Source organism: Photinus pyralis, unplaced genomic scaffold (genome assembly GCF_008802855.1).
Source record: "Photinus pyralis isolate 1611_PpyrPB1 unplaced genomic scaffold, Ppyr1.3 Ppyr1.4_LG2, whole genome shotgun sequence".
Classification (NCBI taxonomy): domain Eukaryota; kingdom Metazoa; phylum Arthropoda; class Insecta; order Coleoptera; family Lampyridae; genus Photinus; species Photinus pyralis.
The window spans coordinates 9899894-9922458 of NW_022170403.1; the positions used below are offsets into that span (position 1 = coordinate 9899894).

Consider the following 22565-nt stretch of genomic DNA (forward strand, 5'->3'; position numbering starts at 1 on the left):
AACTTTATAGTAGCAGTCTTCGATTCTGTGCTTTTAGCAAAAAATAATTCACACTTGATCCATTAAAAAAACAGGGTGGGCTGTAGTAGAGACCCCACATTTAACTTCTGCCATCTGGGAACTTGTGTTACTTATTAGTACTACAGATTATTTTTGTTTTGTCAAGATTGAATGAGAGCCAATAAAATGTCCTTTCATGTTTAGTTAAGGTTTTTTAATGAAACCATCGAAATTAGGATGGGAATGTTGACCGCCCTGTAAAAAATTTATGTAATTCGGTGACGCATTTAATTTAAAAACTATCACAAAATATATGGCCCTAGAATTTTTAACAAAGAGTTTTTAAATCTGCATTCCTTCCCGACATAATCGCACTATCCAATTCCATGCTGAACGTATACCGGGTGGTGCACGCTCCACTGTAAATAGGAACATAAGGATTTAACATGGGAAATTAGTTTTATGCAATATAATGCCCTCCTGTACATTTTACAGAAAAGTTTAGTTTTTCAGAATTAAAATGTGCATACGACACTGTTTTTACATGTTTTATTAAGCTTTTGGTATCCCCGCAAATTTAAAAATAAATTTCAACATTTCTGTTATTAGTAGCAGTTCATAAAACAACAAAAGTCATGGCTATTGCTACTAATAACAGAAATGTTGAAATTTATTTTTAAATTTGCGGGTATACCAAAAGCTTAATAAAACATGTAAAAACAGTGTTGTATGCACTTTTTAATTCTGAACAACTTTAAACTCTACAGTTTTTTCTGTAAAATGTACAGGAGGGCATGATATTGCATAAATAACTAATTTCCCATTTTATATCCCTATGTTCCTATGGTTCCTACTTACAATTTCTTTGATTGTACTCAGTTGAGGGGGGGGGGGGGTCATCCCCTGACAAATTTAAAGACCTTCAATTCGCTTGATGTATAATTATTATGTCCAGTGACGCCTTGAATGGGAGTATATGCTATATGTCTAACAAATCCTTGAGAGTATACGTCGTATAATGGAGTATACCTTATGGGTATTATTACAGATTAACTTGTAGCTTTGAATATAAAATATATTTACTTGTAGCACAGATTAAAATACTCTTTTGTCTGTGCTTGTAGTTACTCTGCGGTATTATTGTATAAGTGTTTTTGAACGGACCCCGTACATTTAAGCAATGGGCTTTCCATTTGAGTGAAAGAGGAGCTCTAAGCTGTACCGTGCACGAGTGTTTTCTAAAATGACCCCTTGTACATTTAAGCAATGGTACTAAAATCCTCTAGTAATTATTAGGGACCTTGGCGTCCATTAAGTTGATTGTGATAGTGATCTATGATTTTTAGTTTAACTTAACCTAACCTGTGTAAGTGTTCTATTCTATGCTTAACCTGTTCAAGTGAAATAAATAATGCATAATGTCCAATAAGTTATTTCTTACTCCAAAATTTATTACAACCCCTTCGCAAAACGGGGTAGGGAGATATGTTTGTCAATTGCAGCGTGTTGTACTTAAATTCTGTAAAAACCATGGAAGCAGTAGAGGCCTCCGGTATGGGACAAGTATACTCCCTGGACTATTGTTATAATGCCATGTTCCTTTTCAGAGAATTCATAGAACACGATTTAATCAATTATTCGAAGGAAAATCCCGGTACAGTCGTTTATTTAAAACCCAGACGACACAGAGGTCCTGTAATCGTTGGGGAATATTGTACTGTGCAATTCTATTAAAGTGAAAGTACTAGTTTATTCTTTTTAGTAAATGGAGACCAACAATCTATCTACTGCAGGAATTTCTCGCGCGAGGAAATATCAAAGTGGCTCAATTTGTTGCTCAGTCAATCTGGAAATCACGATGGCACAAGGCTTCGAAAGTTATGGCACACAGAACATCCTTCTATTCAAGGTCCTTGGACGCCTTACACCTTCAGAGATCCCATGCTTAATTTAGTGAAGTTTCCCAATGCAGATTTATCAAAAGTGTTAAACCAGCCAAAAACTGCTACAGAGCAACTTTTAGAATTATTTGAAAAGAAAAAAAATGATCATGCACCAAAGCAACAGTCTGAGTAACAACACATTGTTGTAAATAATGTAGGTACCTATTAGTAATGTAGTATATAATAAATGTTCACCTATGTGTAATCTGCAAAATTTAGTACTTGTGGTATCTAGTTGGAAGGTACTTTGAAAAAAGTGAATTCTGTAACTTGAGCGAGTTCTATCACACCTTATAACATGTGGGTTGGGGAAGGGGAGGTGGTGTATCATATGTAAGATGAGTAAAGCGAGCAGTAAAGTATTTAAACAATAGGAATTGTCTCGCCTTGTTGTATTTCCTGTGCTAAGTCATCATTTTTCGTTTGGCTGCTCTCGACATATGATTCAGTTTAATTATTAATTACAAATAAGTTAACTGCACACTCAACATTGCAACATCAAGTTATTGAGGCGATAAATGGTGCTAAACACGAAACACCCTCTGATTGCTAATTACTACCCTTTCTTTAACAATTGATAAAAGTGAAAAAGCCAAGATATTTTGGATAGAAGTTAGCCCTGAAAGAGGGAGATTGGTCTTACCCATCAAGTGCCACCTTTGAGCACGAGCCGCCAACTTAATAATTAATATTAGACATGACCACCAATTTCCACGACCTTCCTTGAATGCAATTTTGTTAATCATACCTTATAAAAGGATTACTGATTTGGAAAAGCACAGATACCACCAGCACACCTGGGCATCCGTGTTCTGCCCAAAAGTTTTTAACTCTTTCATGTCTAAGAATACGTATACCAAATTTGGTTCCAATTAGGTTCCACTGTTCAGCTGAAAATAAAAGAGTACAGACACACAGGCCGACATCATCGAGATTTTGTTTGATCCAAAATCCTGGTGCTTCAAACCGTGTAGAGATTGTTCCAAAACTAAAAGATGTGCAAAAACCAATTTTGGTACGAATACGAATGTACCTAATCTGAAATGTTGACATTTGTGACGTTGTTTGAACTGTCGACAACTGTGTACAATTTAGTCAAGTACAAAGAAATGGATTGTCCTTTGTGATCTGATCATAATACAAATCAAGGTTTTTTTGTTCTTTTTATAGTGTGAATATGCCTAGGGTTGCCATTTCAAAACTCGACCAACTAGGACAGGAAGCGTGAAAACCCCAGATTTAGGGATTATAAACCCGGACATATCAACTGAATTTGATAAAAAATATTTTCTAAAGAAATAAAACAAACAATTAATTTTTCTAAATAAAACAAGGCGTACTCTATCACGAAACAAAATCTTCTTTAACTGTTAGGAATCAGCAACGGCTTATCTGCATTTTTAAATTCTTTCAATGAAGCAATAATATACTTTTTTAACAAAATAAAATACAAGTTATTAGAAGATAATAACAATCATTTTTAAATGAAACAAAAATTTGGTCTTTTAGTAAAATAAAATGTTTAGGGAACTATTTACTTTTCAGGTCTTCGGTATTTATCCGTCTTTCCAATAGCCTTCCTTACTTAAAAGAAATTTATAAAAATCTACACAATTATAATGTTTGAAATTGTTCTTTATTTTTATCACTAACGAGACTGTTTCAATATTCAATAAATTCCTTTATTTTGTCCTTGTGCCGCTAGTGAAAATATTCTTTTAGCGTTGTCATTATGAGCAGGAATGCAAAAAAAGTACCTAGTACGCCATTTCCATTAACTCCGAGTACCTATAAATGAAATGAGCATTCGGTGTTTTAAAAAATTGTTCCCAATGCTGATTTGCATTTGAAAGTTTATCTTGTTGGCTTAAATTTTGACAGAAAGATTATTAATTCACCCACTCAGTACCTCAAAACCCGGACTACCATTGAAAACCCGCCCGGACGCTCCCCGGACGCCCCCTAAACTAGGACAAATCCGGGGAAATCCTGACGGATGGCAACCCTAAATATGCCCATCTACCAGGATTCCCATTTTTTTGCTCTGGTCTGTATCAGTTCCGCACACCTTTTTAAGCCGAACTTGTAAGCTATATACTTTGGACCCTAAAATATGAAGCTATTGAGCATTTTGGTGACCTGCGTCACCTCCACCGAGAATAATCCGCAAATTTTCAATTGCCTTGTCTCACAGACCGCGGCGCGACTACTGGAGGGTTAACATTCGTCAAGACATGGATCCTGCCAAGAATTTAAAATGTGACCGGTGTGATTTTGTCACCAAGTACAGATCTAATTTTAACGCCGATCTTGGGACTTGATAAAAAAATGTTCCTTTAAATTCTAAAGTACAGATCTAACGCGATCAACCACCTTCTTCACCGTCCTTGAAATGTGTACTTTGTCATCAATTCATCATGTAATAGGACCTCTTTTATTTCTATCTAAAGTAATATCTACTATCTTAAATTCTTAATAATGCACAAGTTAATGTTATAGTAACAGCTGTCGAGGTAACAGTCCACCAGGTTTTATAGGTAGGCATACTTTAAAGGACGATGTATATTTAAATCTGAGCGAGGTCAGTTCTTTAAACTATAAAACACAGTGTTAAGTATCTTTAAGATTTTTTATAACACTGAAGCATATTTTATCCAAATTCGTCTTGTATTAATATTTTATCATCAGAGAAAAATATTTCTCAAGATTGGCGTAGGTCGTAGCCATAGTAATAGAATCAACAATAGGTACGAAAAATTATAACCTCTTTTTGCTTCAAGGAAATCATGCCTACATCAACTAAAATAAAGAAAACCAATACAACATGACCTTCATCTTTAATTCCAATAGACTACTCAAAAAAAATAATCTAGAAACATACTTCAATTTCTTATATACAAAATAATTCTCTTTTTTGTGATATTACTTACATTTGAATAAAACCATTTCGTAATTAATTGATATAAAAGTTGCTAACTAAAATATCTACGAACTAATTTCATAATTAGGCCCAAAAGTTGATCCTTTTAGATATTTACATGTGCATTCCTATACATTAAGAATCTGAGCATTTGGTAGTTATAAATAAATTAGAAAAATTAAAGCGTTTCAAATAAAAGCTTTTCTTATATGAAATTGTACGGCATAATCAAAGTAACTATACTTAGGACTAGGAGTTTACGTTAAAATAAATACACTCGATAGATACACCTAACCACGCCACTATCTCTCTTATATACAAATCTTCATTCTAATACTCATTACGCTCAAATCTGACTAGGCATTCTTTAGTAACCAAATTAACACTGCTTCGAAATGAAATTGATCACATATGCGTTAAAGTTTGTGAAATATTTCACCCTCAACACACCACCAGGAAAATCTAATACAATATGTTGCTTACGAGAGAGGTACTTCATATAAATCTACTCTTTTAAAAAATTAGAAATAGATATTCAGTCTTCCTTTTGCAGTCATATAACAAAGTATCGAAAATTAAGTTACAATCAGATTTATCTGGCAGCTCATTAAGTTGTAGAATATTTTTACAATAAAGATCTAAATGCGGCTAGGAATAGAATAGTGCGATAGTAGCAAGTACAAACATATTGTAAGAGAATAAATTAAAACTTATTTCGCTAAGCAATATTAATTACTCTAATTTCAATCTTTTGCTAAATTCTTCTTGCTGCCGTTCTCGCCACTCTTTTTTAGGTTTGGTCCTCTTTAATTGGCCGTCCCTAAAAAAATGTTGATATAATTTCGGTCATTGAAAACGTATAATGCAAGTATAAAAAATACTATAAGACATATGAATCAATAATGCCATTTGTTGTATGTAAATGTAACACTAGTTTCATTAGATTTTGATCAGTGGTGCTATTTAGGATTTATTTGAGATGATCCAAATGGTAATAAATTTCAATTTATGGTGTAAATGGCATTATTAAAAGCTATATAGTTGATGTATAGAAGTGTACTTACCACACTAAATCAACGAGCCCCCCTTGCTTAGCAATAACGCCTTTTACCCTGTTTGCAAAATCAATTGCACTTTCATTTTCATTTATATACATAGGTGGTAAATACCAAACATCACAAACTATTGCCCAACTTGTCATCATCATATACAAGTATTGCATCATGGAAAAACGACTGCTGTTCCAGAAAGCATCCCCAAATTTCGGATCATATTTAATCGCCACTGGGTAAATCACACTTCCAATTTCGAAGCTGCCTTTCTTAAACTGCATGACCGATGTGTTATTTATACAAGTACCTTCTGGAAATATAAGTATTGGGGGATTTTCAGGATTAGATACATGCTCCTTCAGTCTACAAATATAAATGAGTTATATGAAAAAATTAATCATTGGTATTACTTGGTCGTTACAGCATGTCTATCTCGAACCTCTGAACGTTCAAACCAAATATGCGGTGACGCTCTTGCTAATGCTCTTTGTAAAATTCCTAAAAAGCCTCCGTGACTTTGTCCAATCTAAAAAAATCATTTCTCATCGGTCTACAATTCATGGAAGGGAATTAATCATGTTAAAGAAGTTAATGTAAAAGCGAACTAAAGATAAGTGAATGCCATAAAAATTGTAGATGTGAATAAAGCCACATGCAAAATATTTAGACGCCAAAAATCTTAAGTACTAACTAGCCTTGTATGTATATTACAAGTAGAACAACAATGCAGTGCTACAGTGTCGACGTTGAGTCAATTCATTTATTGTATGATGAAAGCCCATGATTATTTTAACTGAGATTAGCAAGATGCATATTAATGCTATCCCTTTCATATCATATTAAAAGAACTTATTTTGACTATTTTTGATGTACTTAGTAGCCATAATAAGTTCGACTAAAATAAGTGAGAACCTCTAATAATTAAGTTGAAATACAGTTGCACAAATCATTTCCAATATATTTACATGATGATGGACTAGACTAGTCTAATACTCTAATCAATGTTTTAAATTATCTATTATAAAATTGTTAATCATGAAATATTACTTTATCAAATAAATAAATTGTACGAGTATATGATTAATGATGACTGAATCGTCCATTATTTCGTTATTTTATGAGATGATTATCGATTTTTCAAACTTACAATCGTCAACTCACTGCCGGAAATGAACCAAAGTTAGTCTACTTGAAATATGATTACAATGGTGTTAGCAATGAAGCAGTACAGAAGAATGTTAATTGAAAGATAAGAGGTTAAGCATAAAACTGTTAGCAATTTAAATGTTAAAGTTCTGGAAGTAATCGTGATAGACTCTATGCAAAATCCACTAACAACCTTCCCCATTTAATGTGCTATGCTGGCACATACATTTACTGTTTGCTTGAGCACCGCTTGGTATAGCAGTAGAATCTATCTCACACGTCTGCGATCATTGCTTGTGACCACCATTTCAGCAAGCTAACATTTACATTACTTTGAACTAATTTTTAAGGCATTCACTTAAATACGGCTGAATGCATTTTTATTATTTTTTTAAATTTGACATTTGCAAATATGAAGCATACCACATACTGCCCAGCACCAATTTATCGTACTAATAGTTGACATTAACATAGCATTTTAGGCACATTTAACCCATCATATGACTGAACAAGACCATAGATTTAACTTTTGTTTGTTAAAGGTATGCAAGGAGAAATGTAGTACAGTAGAACCCTGATTATCCGTGCTCTACGTGACTGGACGAAGCACAGATAATTGAAAAGCACGGATGATCCAAATTAATATTTATTTCTTACATATGAAAGAGATTGTATATATATACAGTATGCTGCAAATGAAAGGAATAAATTCATTATTTCTTAACTCGGTGACCGCAGGGAAAATCCGGAGACCTGTAAAATTTACCTCCCACTTTTTTGATTATATACAGGGTGGCACCACACGCCACGAAACAAACTAATAACTCGTAAAGGGAAATGGTTTTTGGGAAAAACACAAAAACAAGTCGAATTTAGTTGGAAGGGGGACATCTTTTACTTACAAATTTACATCCTTGGTGTCAAGCCCCTAAGCAGGGTTGCCACCTCCTCAATAATTTTAAATTGAACGTTGAATAAACTGTAAGTGACAAATCATTGGAAAGGACTCTTAATTTCTTACTCGACTATGGCTTAGTTTTCAAATCCGAGTGACTCTTTTGGATGGTACACTTGACTGTAGGGCTCAGGTAAATACAACAAACTATATAACATAAGTAAGTCTTCTTCACTGAAATAAAATCGTATCAGTATTTTACTATCAATACATAAAAGCTTGAATATCTATTTGAATTATTTATTTATTTTGTGTCTTTATTTTGGGCGGGGTTTCAGCCAAGGCTGCTCTACCAACCCAAACCACTATAGATTTACCGCAGTCGAGCTTCAACTCAATTGTGCCACACAATACGATATTTACAATAAGAAAGTGATAAATCCATTACACCTGGTAAGTGGTACTAAACTAGTAAAATTTATTACTGGATAAATTTGAATGGGCACTGTTTTGTAGAAAAGGACTGTTTCAACAACCTCAACCACTGTGCTATAAATACCCAAAAACTAGAACACAAAAATGATAATGAGAGATGTTTTTTGATTGTAGTCTACAATGGATTGAGTCAACAGAGCAGCGATTACTGGAAAACTGCAATAAAATTGACAGACTTGCGCTTGTCATGTTTAAACTGCCCCGGCCCCGATAATTGTGTAAAATAAACATTTTTTTTAAACAGCAACAATGACATTCTCAGCGGAAGAAAGTGACAAATAATTTCTGCAAATTGGTACCTACACTCTTCAGGGAGAGTAAGTTATTCACATACACATATGACCCAATGAATTTTACATGAACACAGAATTAAATGAATGAGATTGTTTATAACTACGCCAATACACCAGATGATGCTTTTCCAATACCGTTTATAACAATCCCTATTTTACATAAACAGTATTGCATGATTCTCCTTTGTGATACATGTTTGGGAAACGATTGTATAAAAAGTTGCAAAGTGTTTGTCTGTGTCGCACATTTGTGATCATTGCAAATCTCAGATTAGTGCATGAAAATTGTTAGCAAATAACATATATTGCAGGAAAACCAGATCAATATAACGTACTAGAAAAAAAGTATTTATAATACTATACAATCTACAACTTTCCATATAAAATGCTATGTAAATGTCTTATTAAAAAAAAATTGAACTAAATATGAAAGCAAATAGGACAACAAACATACCAGCGAGTAGCAATTATCACACATTAGTACCAACACATCAATTGGCGATGTGTGATTTGCTACACAAATTCCATTTTTGGGTCTGTTCTCAGCATTGTGATATGTAATAACAGACGATAATGCACCCGATAGTACACCAAAGCACATAATGGAGACATATCGATTTAACCACTGCTTGAACGCCGTATTTGGAATGTATCCAACTAAACCGGTGCAGAGAGTCAACCACATAACCTGTAATAACTTATAAGCTAGCAGACTCGTACAGGACGTACAGGCAAATATTTGTAAAAGAATAAAAACGTAACTAATCACATTTTTATTTTTCTAAACCAAATACGAGACAAGATCAAGTAAGCATCTCGAGCACTTAACATAATTTCCAAGCGTTATTATACCCTGTAAAAACTCACCAAAGAAAAATTGTTATCGGTAGAAAGAATTATAATATCAATCGGAGAAGTATGATTTGCTACACATACTCCCGCGTTAGCAGGCTTGTACTGCCTATTATGAAAAGTAATGATGCCCGATAAGGCACGAACCATTATTCGAAAAGAGACAATATAGGCTGCACGGTTTATCCATCGTCTAATAGAGTTCTCTGGTAAAAAGCCTATTATAGCGGTAGAAACCACAAGAAATGAAGCCTGCGTTTAAACAAAAATTTAAGTAATTTAATAGTTAGTTTTAAATTATTTAAGCCTATAATGTATCAATTAGGTTAAGGCTAATATGTCTAAATGACATGTACTGTTCTCTGGTCATTACAAAGACCATTGAAGGATATTCAATTTCAATGAGAAGTAAGCGTAACTAAATTTGATCAAGATTATGATAGACATGAGAAAAGTACAAAGTTCAAAATTAATATTTCAGCAAACAAAATTTTAAAAAATGCCTCCTAAATAACAAGCACTCGGCCGCATGTGTGACGTTACGAATAGAACAATTGTATAATAACTTGGCTATGGATTTAAATGTACCTAAAAGGTACCATTCACATGCGGATATGTACGGCGGACATGTACGCGGGACAGATCTGTATCAATTCGTATGTGTGTATCCGCGTGTTCGGCGTACATATCTTGCTCGCCATCCGTCGATCAGAACGACGAGCACGGACAGCGAGCCCGACAAATACGCACGTGTGTAGTCGTTTCACGGATTTGTTTGCCGGACATAGAATCATCAAATACGTAATTCTTGAAAATATGTTTGGAAATTTAAGAAATCAAAATGGAAATGCGACTCAACCTACTCCAATTAAACAGTCATTTAAAAAAATATTTTGTTTAAATTACTTTGAATATAATGCAGGCGCAAATTGTGCTAAAGATTTAAATGATCTTTTGGGTAATTTTACAAGCAAAATTGGATTCCAGAACACAATGCGCATTTTTGGGGAAAAATTTAAATACTGGTAAAAATTGTAGTGCCTTACTCCACCAACCAAGCACACCTAACTACTAATGAAATTATTTTATGCCATTTCCGAGCATATTCTGCCAAGGCTGGTGGCCTATTTGAAAGTTTCAGGTATAATTTTCCCGAGAAGCTGAGGGGAGATTGCACAACTGAAGTAAAGTCATATGAGAGTACTTTTTTCGTTTCATGAACCACTGTTTTGACCATAGTCTCTTTTTTTCATATCTTCAAATAAAACCTGCAATTATTGTAAGTTTCTGATCCATACCAATTACCACAGCACTCAAAAGAACACAACCCAACCCAGGGCTAGTACTACAGAACTGAAATAGCGACAGAACGCCGCCTGCTTGTCTATTAAGATTTGTCCGTGATCTGTGTACAGCCATATCCGCCTGTGTGTAGCTCAACACGGATCTGTCCGCCGTACATATCCGCATGTGAATGGGGCCCTTTAAGCTTATGACTTATCACTTGTTAATAAAGGTAATTTCCCTTAAATGACAGTAGGTGTACCACAAAAAACGTGTTTAGAGCCGTCCATGACTTGCCAAGCCAGTTGGCAGTCTGTTAGTGCACGGGCTTCTACTTCCATTACAGTTGGCTGCGATTAAGAAATGGAACCGATTTGGCAGCATACCCTAACTTACACGCGTTTTGAAAGCTTCAAACAAAGGATAGGTACCAGTCAAAGACATTTTTTGCATTTACAAAAAGCGACTTAGGAAGATTTTTTTATTTCAGCCCCAGATGACAGTTTAAAAAGTCATATTTGAAGTAACATTACTTAGCAACCTTTAAAGCACTTTTGTTTTACCGATTTCGCACGCATTTGAGTGTTTAAAACGGAGATTTGATTCAGGTATAATTAAAAATGATGTGTATCACTGTGTACTACCAAACACGATTTTTCCCACGTTTGTATCTTTTTTCAGTATATTTTTTGTGTTTCTAATATCAAATATGATAGATGTGGGAATAGCATTTTCCAAAAATTGTTTCACATTTTTCATTATTTCGTAATAATTATTTATCTTGTGGTCACACTTGAACAATTCGTTAGACTAATTTGCACAACCACTTTGGCCTTGTTAGTTAGGAGGTATGTATATGTATGGTAATAACCAATTTTAAATATAAGATAATGATAGGTATAATTGGCTACTTTACTATACCATTAAGGTTATGTTGAACTAGGTAAGTAGATACTTTATCATGAACTTGGAACCAATTCACCAATTCCGATTGAATTTTGTATATTGTGGCTTAAGTAAAGACATCATAAGTATTGAGTAAATTTATGCTTTGCATATTTAGATGCAGATGGTCTGTAGCGAATCAAACAAAAAGGAAAATAAACCAGTGTTTGTATAGTAGTGTTTAGCCACACTGGCTTGGCTGTTTAAGTACAAGTTATGACTACAGCACAAGTATTGATAAAAGCAAAAAGTTTTAAGATTTGACAATATCCTATCACAACGACAAAAAGAAGAAAACTATAGATACAAAGGGGGCAGAATAGCATACAGAGTGTATCTAAATGTGGTGGGAATTCACATAAAGATTGCAGTTATGGTATTATAGGAAGAGTTCCAATGCAATGGCAATTTCTGCATTTTTGACCATATGAACATTATAATAGCTATATGGTATTGAATCCTACAATTGCTTACATACACCTTGCATGTTACATAAAAAAGGAATAAAAAACATAACTTTATTTAAAAACTCAAGCGTAGTGCTGTGTTAGGAATCATTGGGAAAAGAAAATAAAATCCTAAATTGTATCATAATCACTAATCAGTAAACGTAAATATATTTTAAACATCTGATTTGATATATCAAATGAAGCAAGACACCCATTCAAGATTTTTGTTTCATATTTATTTAACGATGATGATCAAGAGACGTGCTTCAAAGAAATGGGTGCTATTGCCGAAATCTTCAGAAGATCGATTTGAGATTTTCTCATTTAGTGAAAAAAAGAGAAACAGTATATTTTGCTATCTGTGGTGAGTATAATAAAACTTTCATTGATATAGGCGAATGAAGGTTATTTTTGCAAATAAATACTGCGCAAGGACTTTGCACAGTATAATAAATTATCGGAGATGTTCTTATTACACTTCCTTAAATTGAAACAAATTGATACAAAATGCTGTGTAGGTGCTTACCATGCATATAATAAGCTTTGTTAAAATATATTCACGTTTACTAAATATTTATTACTATTATGGTTCTAAAACAAGAACTTAACGAAATTACTTACCCCAAAGAAACAGATAAACACCCTTAATGGAAATAGAAAGAAATACCTAATGAAAAAACCACACATCCATATAATAGTTAATTTCCACGAGATAAACTCGTAGTGTGTGTTCGTGCGAGTAAGTAAATTCCAATTTTTTAATTCTTCCGCTTGAAAACGAGATGTAACTTGATCCTCAATGATGGCCTCAACTCCAACTTTTAGGTAATCGAAACAGTTAGACAATTCAAAGTCGCCATATTTCTCCTTCAAATATAAACACTTGTGTGAAGCTACGAAATTGAAAACAGAGCAACACTTACACAATTGTCGATATCGACATTTTTGCTATTCTCTTCATCGGATAATTTTGAATCGTCCGCCCTACCATCTGACTTAGTGGGAGGTTCGGGTACGAGAATAAGTTTATCATCTCTACTTATTACGGAGTTTCCATTTTGTTGAGGTAGAAATCCGTTTTTCGGCTTATCACCGTCACTAGAAATGTGATTGACCTGTACTGGCGGAGTCGGATTGTCTGGACTGTTTGGTTCTTCACTGTAACCCTCGTCTTCGTCGCTGTCATCCAAAATTCCTCTATGTTTAAGTGTTGCTTCGATATTGACACGGCCGTACTGTAAAAGAAAACAGTCTTATTACGTTGCACTATTGCAATTCAAAAATTTCTTAGTAAAGATGAATTTTAGTTTTGGCAACGCAATCAAATATAGTTATTCTGTTTCCATTTGGTGACTTATTTAACATCACGTTTGGCCCACTTTTAACTTACCGTTACAGGTAAAGCTTTGAAGTAGATTCTGTATTGCAGTAACGGTGAAAACAATGAATACAATAGCAATACCATATCTACATATTTATTTAACAGATTTAAGCGTAATACATAAAGTATAAGCATAGAAAATAAGAAAAAGGATGGAGTCAATGCAGATAAGAAAAATAAGACCTGGAAAAATGTAGGCAAGGAATTTAATTCTGCATGCCCCGATTTAAGGCACCGAACTATAGTATTGTTAAAATTCCTGTATAATAATAAAACATGAAAGTGCAAAAAGCTGTTGCTGAAGAAAAGAAGTTTAACGCAGTAGTATAATGTCACTGCCTCAGTAGGTGGTGTACCAAAAGGTACAATAAATAAATTAAACAAATATAGCAAACGAGCTCCTGGGTATGGCTATAGCATGTGCAAAACCAAATTTTAAACCTGATGTTAGTTTGCTTTTATTTAAAGTGTATATGTATGAAATTTCATTTGAATGCCTCCATAAATAAGCTGCGCATGCGCAAAACCAAATTTTGAAACTGGCGTTAAATTTTCTTTTATTCCAAGTGGTTATGTACCAAATTTCTTTTAAATCCCCTATAAATAAGGAAGTTGGCACTGCGCATGCGCAAAACCAAATTTTGAAACTGGCGTTAAATTTACTTTTATTCCAAGTGGCTATGTATCAAATTTCATTTAAATACCTTCATAAATAAAAAAATTTGCAATTCGGTCTGTAAATGGTCGAGATGCGCAAAAGGCACTGTGAATGCTGATCGATTAGGTTCAACTTTTGGAATTGTGTTTTATATGGCTAAAGCTATGCGCATATTGAATTTCATGCAATTCGGAGATGTCAAAAGGGCCTACTTTACTTTATGGGCTACATTGCCAATTTACGAACTCCGATCTACAAATTTGATAAAGAATCCACCTGCAAAATTTCATCGTAATCGGTCCATTCGTTTATGAGTTATCGTGCTAACGGACGGACGGACAGACACAACAAAATTATAAACTCGCTAGGAGCTCGTTAATAAAGACACATATACTGAATTAATGTTATATATCTATCATAAATGGAAAAACTGTGTTTGGATTAGAAAATCCTTTTGATTCGAAAGACGGAGAATTATGACTATAGTTTTTATATGTCTGCTTAAAATGAATGCATAAAGTGCAAAGATATGTATATATACCTACATAAAAATTATTTTATAGATCATAATATACATAACTTTCACTTCTGCATCTTAATTTCATTGCTCCACAAAACTATAAAATGCAAAGTATATCGAAATCACAGTTGTTTGATTTTTTAGCACATTTGTTAAGGAAAAGTCTGATTTAGGGGATATCTCAAACAATGCTGGCAGCCAAAAATGAACTAAATCGCTTGATGTACTCAAAAGTGACTAAACATATTGCCATTGTATTTATTATTCTTTATTCATTGGTATTTATAAACAATGACATTACTGTCAGTGCGAAGGGTATGTGAACTCCAAAGGTGTTTAGGTCGTATCAATTCAATGAAATGGAAATAAGTCGGAAACTGTTAAACACAGCTGTAGGAACATGTAATGTCAAAATATGCCAATTTTGACTCTCTATCAAATGCAATAGGAAAATAGTCATTTCATTAAAAAAAACTGAGTTTTTAGTTTTTGAAATTTCTTAAATTTGGAACTCTATACCATCGGTCGAACGCAACTTAATTTTTGTTATTCACTACTAGCATTACAACGTATAATTAGTAGGCTGGTATTCGATGCTAGATTTTATTTTTCTCTACCTTGTGGATTATTTCTCTCCTATAGTCTGTCTAAAATTGACGCGAAGTAATAAATAATAAATGTATGGAAGTGCTTCTCTGTCTCTGTCTAACAAGTAAATTTATTACTTCGCGTCAATTTTAGACAGACTATAGTAGGAGATAATGAATTTGACATTTGGGTTGCCTATAATTAGGGGCAATAAATAAATAACTCTATCGTTGTACGTTATGTTAACGAAGTAAACAAGGATTTTATTGAACTGAACAAACAGAACTTAAAGAACTTACTTTTGAAAATTATAATTAATCACACAATTATTGTACGCGATATTCTTGGAAATACACCAACATAACATTTTCACTAACTTGTGAAACACATTTTGTTTGACATCACTCTTTAAAATTTAAATAAATTTTATTGTAATAATGTTTTGATTTTTCAGGCAAGAGGTCGTTAGCGGCCACGCTTTTTGCTGCCTCTCGTATGTCTGGAGGAGTGCACGAAAATTCACTATTCATATTTATTTAACAGAAATTAGCGAAACACGCAAAATGCGATTTACTAATAATGTAATGTCAAAGTCACAGCCTTCTTGTAAAAGTACCTACCTATTATAGGTACTTAAAATCGCCAAAATCGTGTTTTTTAATGACATTTAAATATATGTTAAAATAGTTCATCTGCTAGTAGTGAATAAAATAATATATAAACCACGGTAGAGAAGACTTTTCATCGCCTCGCTTCTTATTTCCCGAGACGCTTCTTCTTATTTAATTTAAATAATACCGCTCGGCTAAGAAAATCAACTTTTCTACCTTGGTGTATAATTACTATTAAGTACACTAAAAGAAAGCCTTATTCTTTCTCTATGCACTGGTAAAATAGGTTGCTATAACTACAACCGTTTTCAAGTTACCGGCTGCATCCGCCATTTTTTTAAAATTAAAAGTCAAAATAATTTAAAAACCATAAATTGTAGATTCGAAAAATGCAATTCACCCTTCAGAGTACATTTGCACAATTGCCAGTTGCTCATTGCTTCTCGCCTCAGTGTGAGAGCTGGTTAAAGGCAATTTGGTTGCGTGTGCTCAAGCATGTAACAGACTACATCGGGATGATTTTACCAACCTCGTAATTTGTTCACAATTCCTATAATTCTCTTCCCTAATGTTCTCCTTTGATTGAGTTCATTTATATACCAATTTCGTGAAGAAAACGACAACACATTTCATTGATGTATACGAGAACTAAATTTTGTGCTCTTGCTGTGCTTGCCAGTTTTTGGTTTGAGGAAACTGCCAAAGATTCTTGGCCTCAATATTTAGGAAAACCATGTTAAATATTTCCCATGTTTAACCGAACAAAATACGCTGAATGAGGCTAATACACATACTATAAATGAAAAGTGCACTGTCATTTGTGCGTGGATTTTTCAGCTTTATCTCCCTTAATTTGGCTAAACCGAGGGCTAAACCCGAGGCTAAACCAAAAATAACATCAAATTATTTCTGTAAGTACCTTTAGGTAGCGGTGTATAAATTTCTGGAACCCTTCACACTCCTCGGTGAGGCCACATTTACTATTGAATTGAATACTCGTATATCGTTTTTTTATATGGATAAGTACCTTAAAATCGTGATCAGCATCGCAAATTTACCCGTTAAAAATGGCAAATTTTTGTAAATTCACAAACATTTTGAGGTCTACTAATAAGTGTACCTATGTATATTTTATTCGTAGCGGTCAATTCCTGTCATGCCATCAACTAATTTGTATCACCTTGCACGGACAAATCTATCAATTAAATACATTGTTGCGTTCATCACATACAACTACTTCACGGTGTTAATTAATTAACTTGTAAATGCAATCACAAAGAATAACTCATAATCTGATATCCAGTTGACCTACCGATGCCCTTAATTATTGCAAAGCCTTGCATTTTACAATTATTAATCATGAAACACATGCGAGATCAGTGGGGAAAAATTGTAAGCATAATAATCAGCAGCAATGAAATATTATTACAGTGCATACTTACATACAACTACCTAGCTGTTATTAGTTTATTGTAAAGCAGTAAAACTGTGCTAATTGGCTTTGCAAATAAGTGGACTTTCTCCATTAAACATTTGTATTGTAAACACTTGTAGTGCGTAACCTTTGCTTTTGCAATAATCGCAGTTCTATCGTTCAAACTATTTTTTAAAAATATAAAAATAGGAAATAATAGAACAAGTTCTTTTAATTTCCGTTGGTTTTATATACTCGTCCAATAAGTATGATGGGAAATTTTGGGTAATATCTGTGGCAAACGTTATTCAGAATTTAACCGTACAAGGTTACCTTGTATCAAAAAAAGCCGCAAAATTTTGAAATGGTAACACTAAATTACCAAACAGTTACTGTATAAATTTTTATTTCACCTTTTGACTTCAATATCTTGACGGTTGACGAAATTCTGCATGCATTGGCAAATGTTTTTCTAGAAATAATTTTGTTGCATCGCACTGGTTAGTCTATTACAAGTGCTACAACGTTCATGTTCATGGTCCATTGCGGAAATGCACTTTGCCGTTTTCAAACAGATATTATAGCAAATGGGCTTTCAGCGGTAAAAAGTAGCCAAAACGTGAAAATTAGCTATACAATAGTTTAATATTATGACCACAACCAAAATCAACATTTTACATAATATGTGACTTTGCTCGTAATTCGGGATATATTAAACATTTGCCACAGTACTTAAATGATAGTCATTTCGATTTTCGATGCAGATTTTTATTAAGATACCAGTTTACGACCGAATTGCAACATCACGGGAAACGACGCATAGTGTTTATAAAAATCAAAGTTGTCATACCAATGACAGATCTAAAATTTATTAGTTTTGACAGCTCTACATATCGAATTTGTATTTTCTGCCAATTCCCATACAAACGTACGTATGTGTAAAACGTAATTTACACGGGATAGTAAAACTCTCACAAGTTTGTACTTATCAGAGAGCACTTCACTCTCATAATGTAAACCAGTGGTTCTCAAACTTATTTCCTTGGCGCCCCCTTTCATAAAACTAAAATTACTCACGCCCCCCCCCCCCTCCCATTCCGATTAAAAAATAAAAAGTGCTGTTATCATTTCCAATGTTTCCGATGGTTGCATGGATTGCGGAATCTGTAAATTTTTAATTTATATGTCACCTCTCGAAGGCTATGTACATGCTACATATTTTGTTAATATTGTTGTTGTTATTATATGTTATGCATTACATACAATTAATTTTGCTACACAATTTAATATTAATTTGCCGGCTGGTTTTTTTCTTGGTAAGTTCTCTTTTTTCCCAACCTATTTTTCCCAACCTAATATTTATTTCTGCAATGTAATTTATTTCGTCTAAATTTCCCAATTTTCACAGTCTTCATAATAATAACAATGGCCCATATGAATAAAATGGAGCATATGCTTATACTTGCAAAATTCAAAGCAAATACTCGTAACTATCCACCGAGGGGCAATTCACCCTTGTAGTCTGGTGTACGGACGTGGTGTAGTCTTTGTGAAGTTTGCTGAAGTTTATGTAAAGTTCACCGAAGTTTCTGTGCAGTCACGAAATCCATGTGAAATCTCGTATAGTGTTTGTGAAGTTTCAGTAAAGTCACGAAGTCTGTTGCGAAATTCTCTTTGTAGTCGTTATGAAGTCTGTTGTTAGTCTATGTAAAGTCCTTAAATTCTCTGAGATTTAATGGAAATTATATTTGTATGCTTCACTGAAGCCTTTAAAGAAAAAGTCCTTGAATCTTTTTTACTGTGTAATAAAGCCCTTCCTCCAGGGGGCCGTACCTACCTATAGGCAGAGTAGGCCCATGCCTATAGGCGCAAGCCGCTAGGGGCGCAAAAATCATAAATAAATGCCCTTCCTGCAATCCTAAAAGATCATCGCCACTCGCCAGCCAAGCGCATACTTGCACGTGTTTGTATTGAAATTCAAGCTCAAGTTTAGCAAAACTTGCAGCACCGATCTACGCGACAGACACGCTGGTGCTGGTGACGTTTATTCATATAATGTGCGACTGTGCGAGTAAACGTCGCAGTCACGGTGCATCCTGATTCTTCAATTTTCACTATTCAGCAGTCTATTGACGCGAAAGAGCTCACTGACCTTAATTTAGTGTGATTCTTGTTTTAATAAATAGAGAGCAACAAGGCCAGCAGCCAGCAGGCATAGAGAAGGGTATGGTATCTTTTTTATTCTGATTTCCATTTTATTTTTTATACCTATTATTACAGATGTTACCCAAAAAAAAGCTTTCGGGGGCAGAATTTAAAAAGATTAGAGCGAAAAAGTTAAATGTCAATCAGAAAAGTGCTTCACTTATGCAAACATTTATTAAATTGGGATCAAGACAAAAAGGTGTTGAAGAGGAGATGTGTAGAAGTGGAGATCAAGATCGTTCTCTTTCATCAAGTACTATCATCGGCAGTGAACGAGATAACGAATGTGAAAATAATACCAGCGCAACTTTAAGTGAACAAATTCAAGAAATTGAGGCGGGAGAAAATAATGGAATGGAAACTGAATCGACATCGACACACAATAGCAAAGAAGACACGGACACTCAGGTAACCTCCGACTTGAAATCAATGGAAAAGGAAGGTGGAATAAGTAGTATTAATAGTAGTAGTGAATTAGAATTAGAAATAATAAATTACAACAATCCGGTAAATTGGAAGGGAGATAAAGTGTTTTTAGAACAGTTGATAAAAAATGGGCCTGTATATGGAGATAACCTAGATTGTTATCCTAATCCTGTAACAAATACTAGGCAATTTTCAAAAAAATACTTTTCCAAAATTCTGCCAAATGGTAATAGTATTCAACGTAAATGGTTGTTTTATTGCATAGAAAGGGATGTAATTTATTGTTTTCCATGCCTGTTATTTGGAGGGGCAAGTAGCCAGTTTTCTACAAAGAAAACTGGATTTAGAGATTGGCATAATATTGGTCCAAGGGTAAAAAGTCACGAAAATTCTACGGCCCATAAAAAATGTGTTATTGATTTAATAACATTTGAAATTAATTTAAAGAAAAGACATTTTTTAACAGATGAAATTCAAAAAATGATTTTGTCTGAAACTGAAAGATGGAAACATATTCTAAAATGTATCTTAGATGCAATTTTATTCTGTGTCAAAAACAACGAAGCTTTGCGTGGATCTGTAGAAAAAATTGGGCATCCAAATTCTGGTAAATTTTTGCAAACATTAGAGTTAATAAGTCATTACGACCCTATACTTAAGCAGCACATAGACTCCGAAAATCACAAAAAATACTTTTCGCCAAAGATCCAAAACGAACTAATTGCAATAGCTGGTAATGCCGTTAGAAATGAAATTGTCTCAAGAATAAAACAGGCAAAATATTTTAGTGTTATTTTGGATACAACCCCTGATGTATCGAAATCGGAACAATTGTCATTAGTAGTAAGGTATGTAGAGAAAAATGGGAAAACATGTTCAATTGAGGAGCGATTTCTGATGTTTATTGAGGTAAAAGAAAAAACCGGTTATGCATTGGCCAATATCCTTCAAAAAGTGTTACAAGAACTAGGACTAGATATTCAAAATATTAGGGGACAGGCTTATGACAATGGTTCTAATATGGCAGGTCAATATCAAGGCGTGCAAGCTAGGATACTGCAAGAAAATCCTACTGCAAGATTTGTCCCATGCTCGGCGCATAGTTTAAATTTAGTGGCATTACACAGTGCTTCAATTAGCCCTGAAATAATAACTTTTTTTGGGATTATTCAAAATTTGTTTAATTTTTTTGCGCATTCCACTGTGCGATGGACTAAACTAAAAAATGCATTAAATATTACCCTAAAAGGATTTAGTGATACAAGGTGGTCTTCCAAAGCATTAGCGTTGAATGCACTTATCACTCAATTTGAATTGGTTTTGGATCTCTTAGAAGAAATGACTGATGTTTCAATATATTCTGGTGAAACAGTAATTGGGGCAAAAAATTTTCAAAAAAATCTTAAAAATTTCGACTTTGTAATTCTTTTAGTTTTTTGGTCATCTCTATTAAATAAAATTAATAAAATAAATCTCTTACTGCAGAAAAAGGACTTAACATTAGATACCGCTTGCAAACACATTAAAGGGTTATTAGAAGAAATCAAGGAAAACAGAGATGGTTATTTTGAAAAATCTGAAAGAGATGCTTTGCAGATTTGTCAAAATTGCACTCTTTCAACGGAATATAAGGAAGTTCGAAAAAGAAAAATTAAAAAGATGAGCGGTGAGCTTGCTGACGATTTTTATTTAGACCCAAAAACGAAACAAAAACAGCTATTTTTTCAAGTCATCGATTCAATAATAACGCAGTTAAGTAACAGATATAAAGGTTTACATGAGATTTGCAGTGATTTTAGTTTTCTTAATGGGTCAGTTCTGTCCAAAATGAGTCTTTCTGATACTGAAAAGTGCATCAATGCTTTGTGCGATAAATATCCCAACGACTTCAATTGTACTGAATTTATTCAAGAAGCAGAAAGTTTTAAGTTTCAAACGCAAGAACTTTTTGATATCCAGGGACAATCTGCATTGGAAATTTATCAAAACCTACATAAATATGATCTAATGGCAGAGTATCCCAATTTTGCTACAGCATTACACATTTTTCTAACAATACCGGTCACTAGTGCTTCTTGTGAAAGAACTTTTTCAAAATTGAAACTTTTAAAAAACTATTTACGATCGACCATGTCCCAACAAAGATTATCTAATACTGCCATATTATCCATAGAAAGGATCATTGCAGAATCAATTTCTTTTGATAAATATATATCAGATTTCGCATCACAAAAAGCCAGACAATGTTGTTTGTAAAATTATCTTTCTACTCAAATATTTAAGTAGAGCGTAGAATTTCTATTCGTAAGTAAGTACCTATTTGATTTTATAACTACACATTACCATTTTTTTGTTATTAAAAATAAACTTGTTCTTAAAAAAAATATTAATGTTTCCCCCCCCCCCCTCCCCCGCACCCTTCCCTTGGTAGCGCTTTCTCTAGGGGGCGCAAAAAAGTAACCTTGCCTATAGTAGAATATAATGCAGT

The 22565-nt window shown here is 33.8% G+C and overlaps 2 protein-coding genes across 2 annotated transcripts; one reads left to right on the plus strand and one right to left on the minus strand.

Annotated features, from left to right (window-relative positions):
- The first annotated feature begins 1349 nt into the window (after positions 1-1349).
- LOC116163725 (39S ribosomal protein L43, mitochondrial) lies at positions 1350-2161 on the plus strand. Its single transcript, XM_031477817.1, has 3 exons — positions 1350-1552; positions 1608-1714; positions 1763-2161. Exons 1-3 carry the CDS (start codon positions 1419-1421, stop codon positions 2074-2076), a joined length of 555 nt encoding a protein of 184 aa, XP_031333677.1. The 5' UTR covers positions 1350-1418; the 3' UTR covers positions 2077-2161.
- A 2600-nt stretch (positions 2162-4761) lies between these two features.
- Positions 4762-15811, minus strand: LOC116163205 (glycerol-3-phosphate acyltransferase 3-like). Its single transcript, XM_031477062.1, has 7 exons — positions 15799-15811; positions 13198-13526; positions 12896-13141; positions 9199-9432; positions 6326-6441; positions 5928-6278; positions 4762-5683 (listed from the first exon to the last, which is right to left on the minus strand). The coding sequence occupies exons 1-7, from the start codon at positions 15809-15811 to the stop codon at positions 5596-5598; spliced, it is 1377 nt and encodes a 458-aa protein (XP_031332922.1). The 3' UTR covers positions 4762-5595.
- Between the last annotated feature and the right edge of the window lie 6754 nt (positions 15812-22565).

Excerpts from the sequence above, each read along its gene's own strand:
- LOC116163725 (XM_031477817.1), top strand. The coding sequence starts at position 1,419 with ATGTCCAATAAGTTATTTCTTACTCCAAAATTTATTACAACCCCTTCG. Across the intron at positions 1,553-1,607 it reads GGAAGCAGTAGAGGCCTCCG|AGAATTCATAGAACACGATT; the intron begins GTATGGGACAAG and ends GTTCCTTTTCAG. Across the intron at positions 1,715-1,762 it reads TGTAATCGTTGGGGAATATT|TAAATGGAGACCAACAATCT; the intron begins GTACTGTGCAAT and ends TATTCTTTTTAG.
- LOC116163205 (XM_031477062.1), bottom strand. Across the intron at positions 6,442-9,198 it reads GTGATAATTGCTACTCGCTG|ATTGGACAAAGTCACGGAGG; the intron begins GTATGTTTGTTG and ends TGATTTTTTTAG. Across the intron at positions 6,279-6,325 it reads AGACATGCTGTAACGACCAA|ACTGAAGGAGCATGTATCTA; the intron begins GTAATACCAATG and ends TTATATTTGTAG.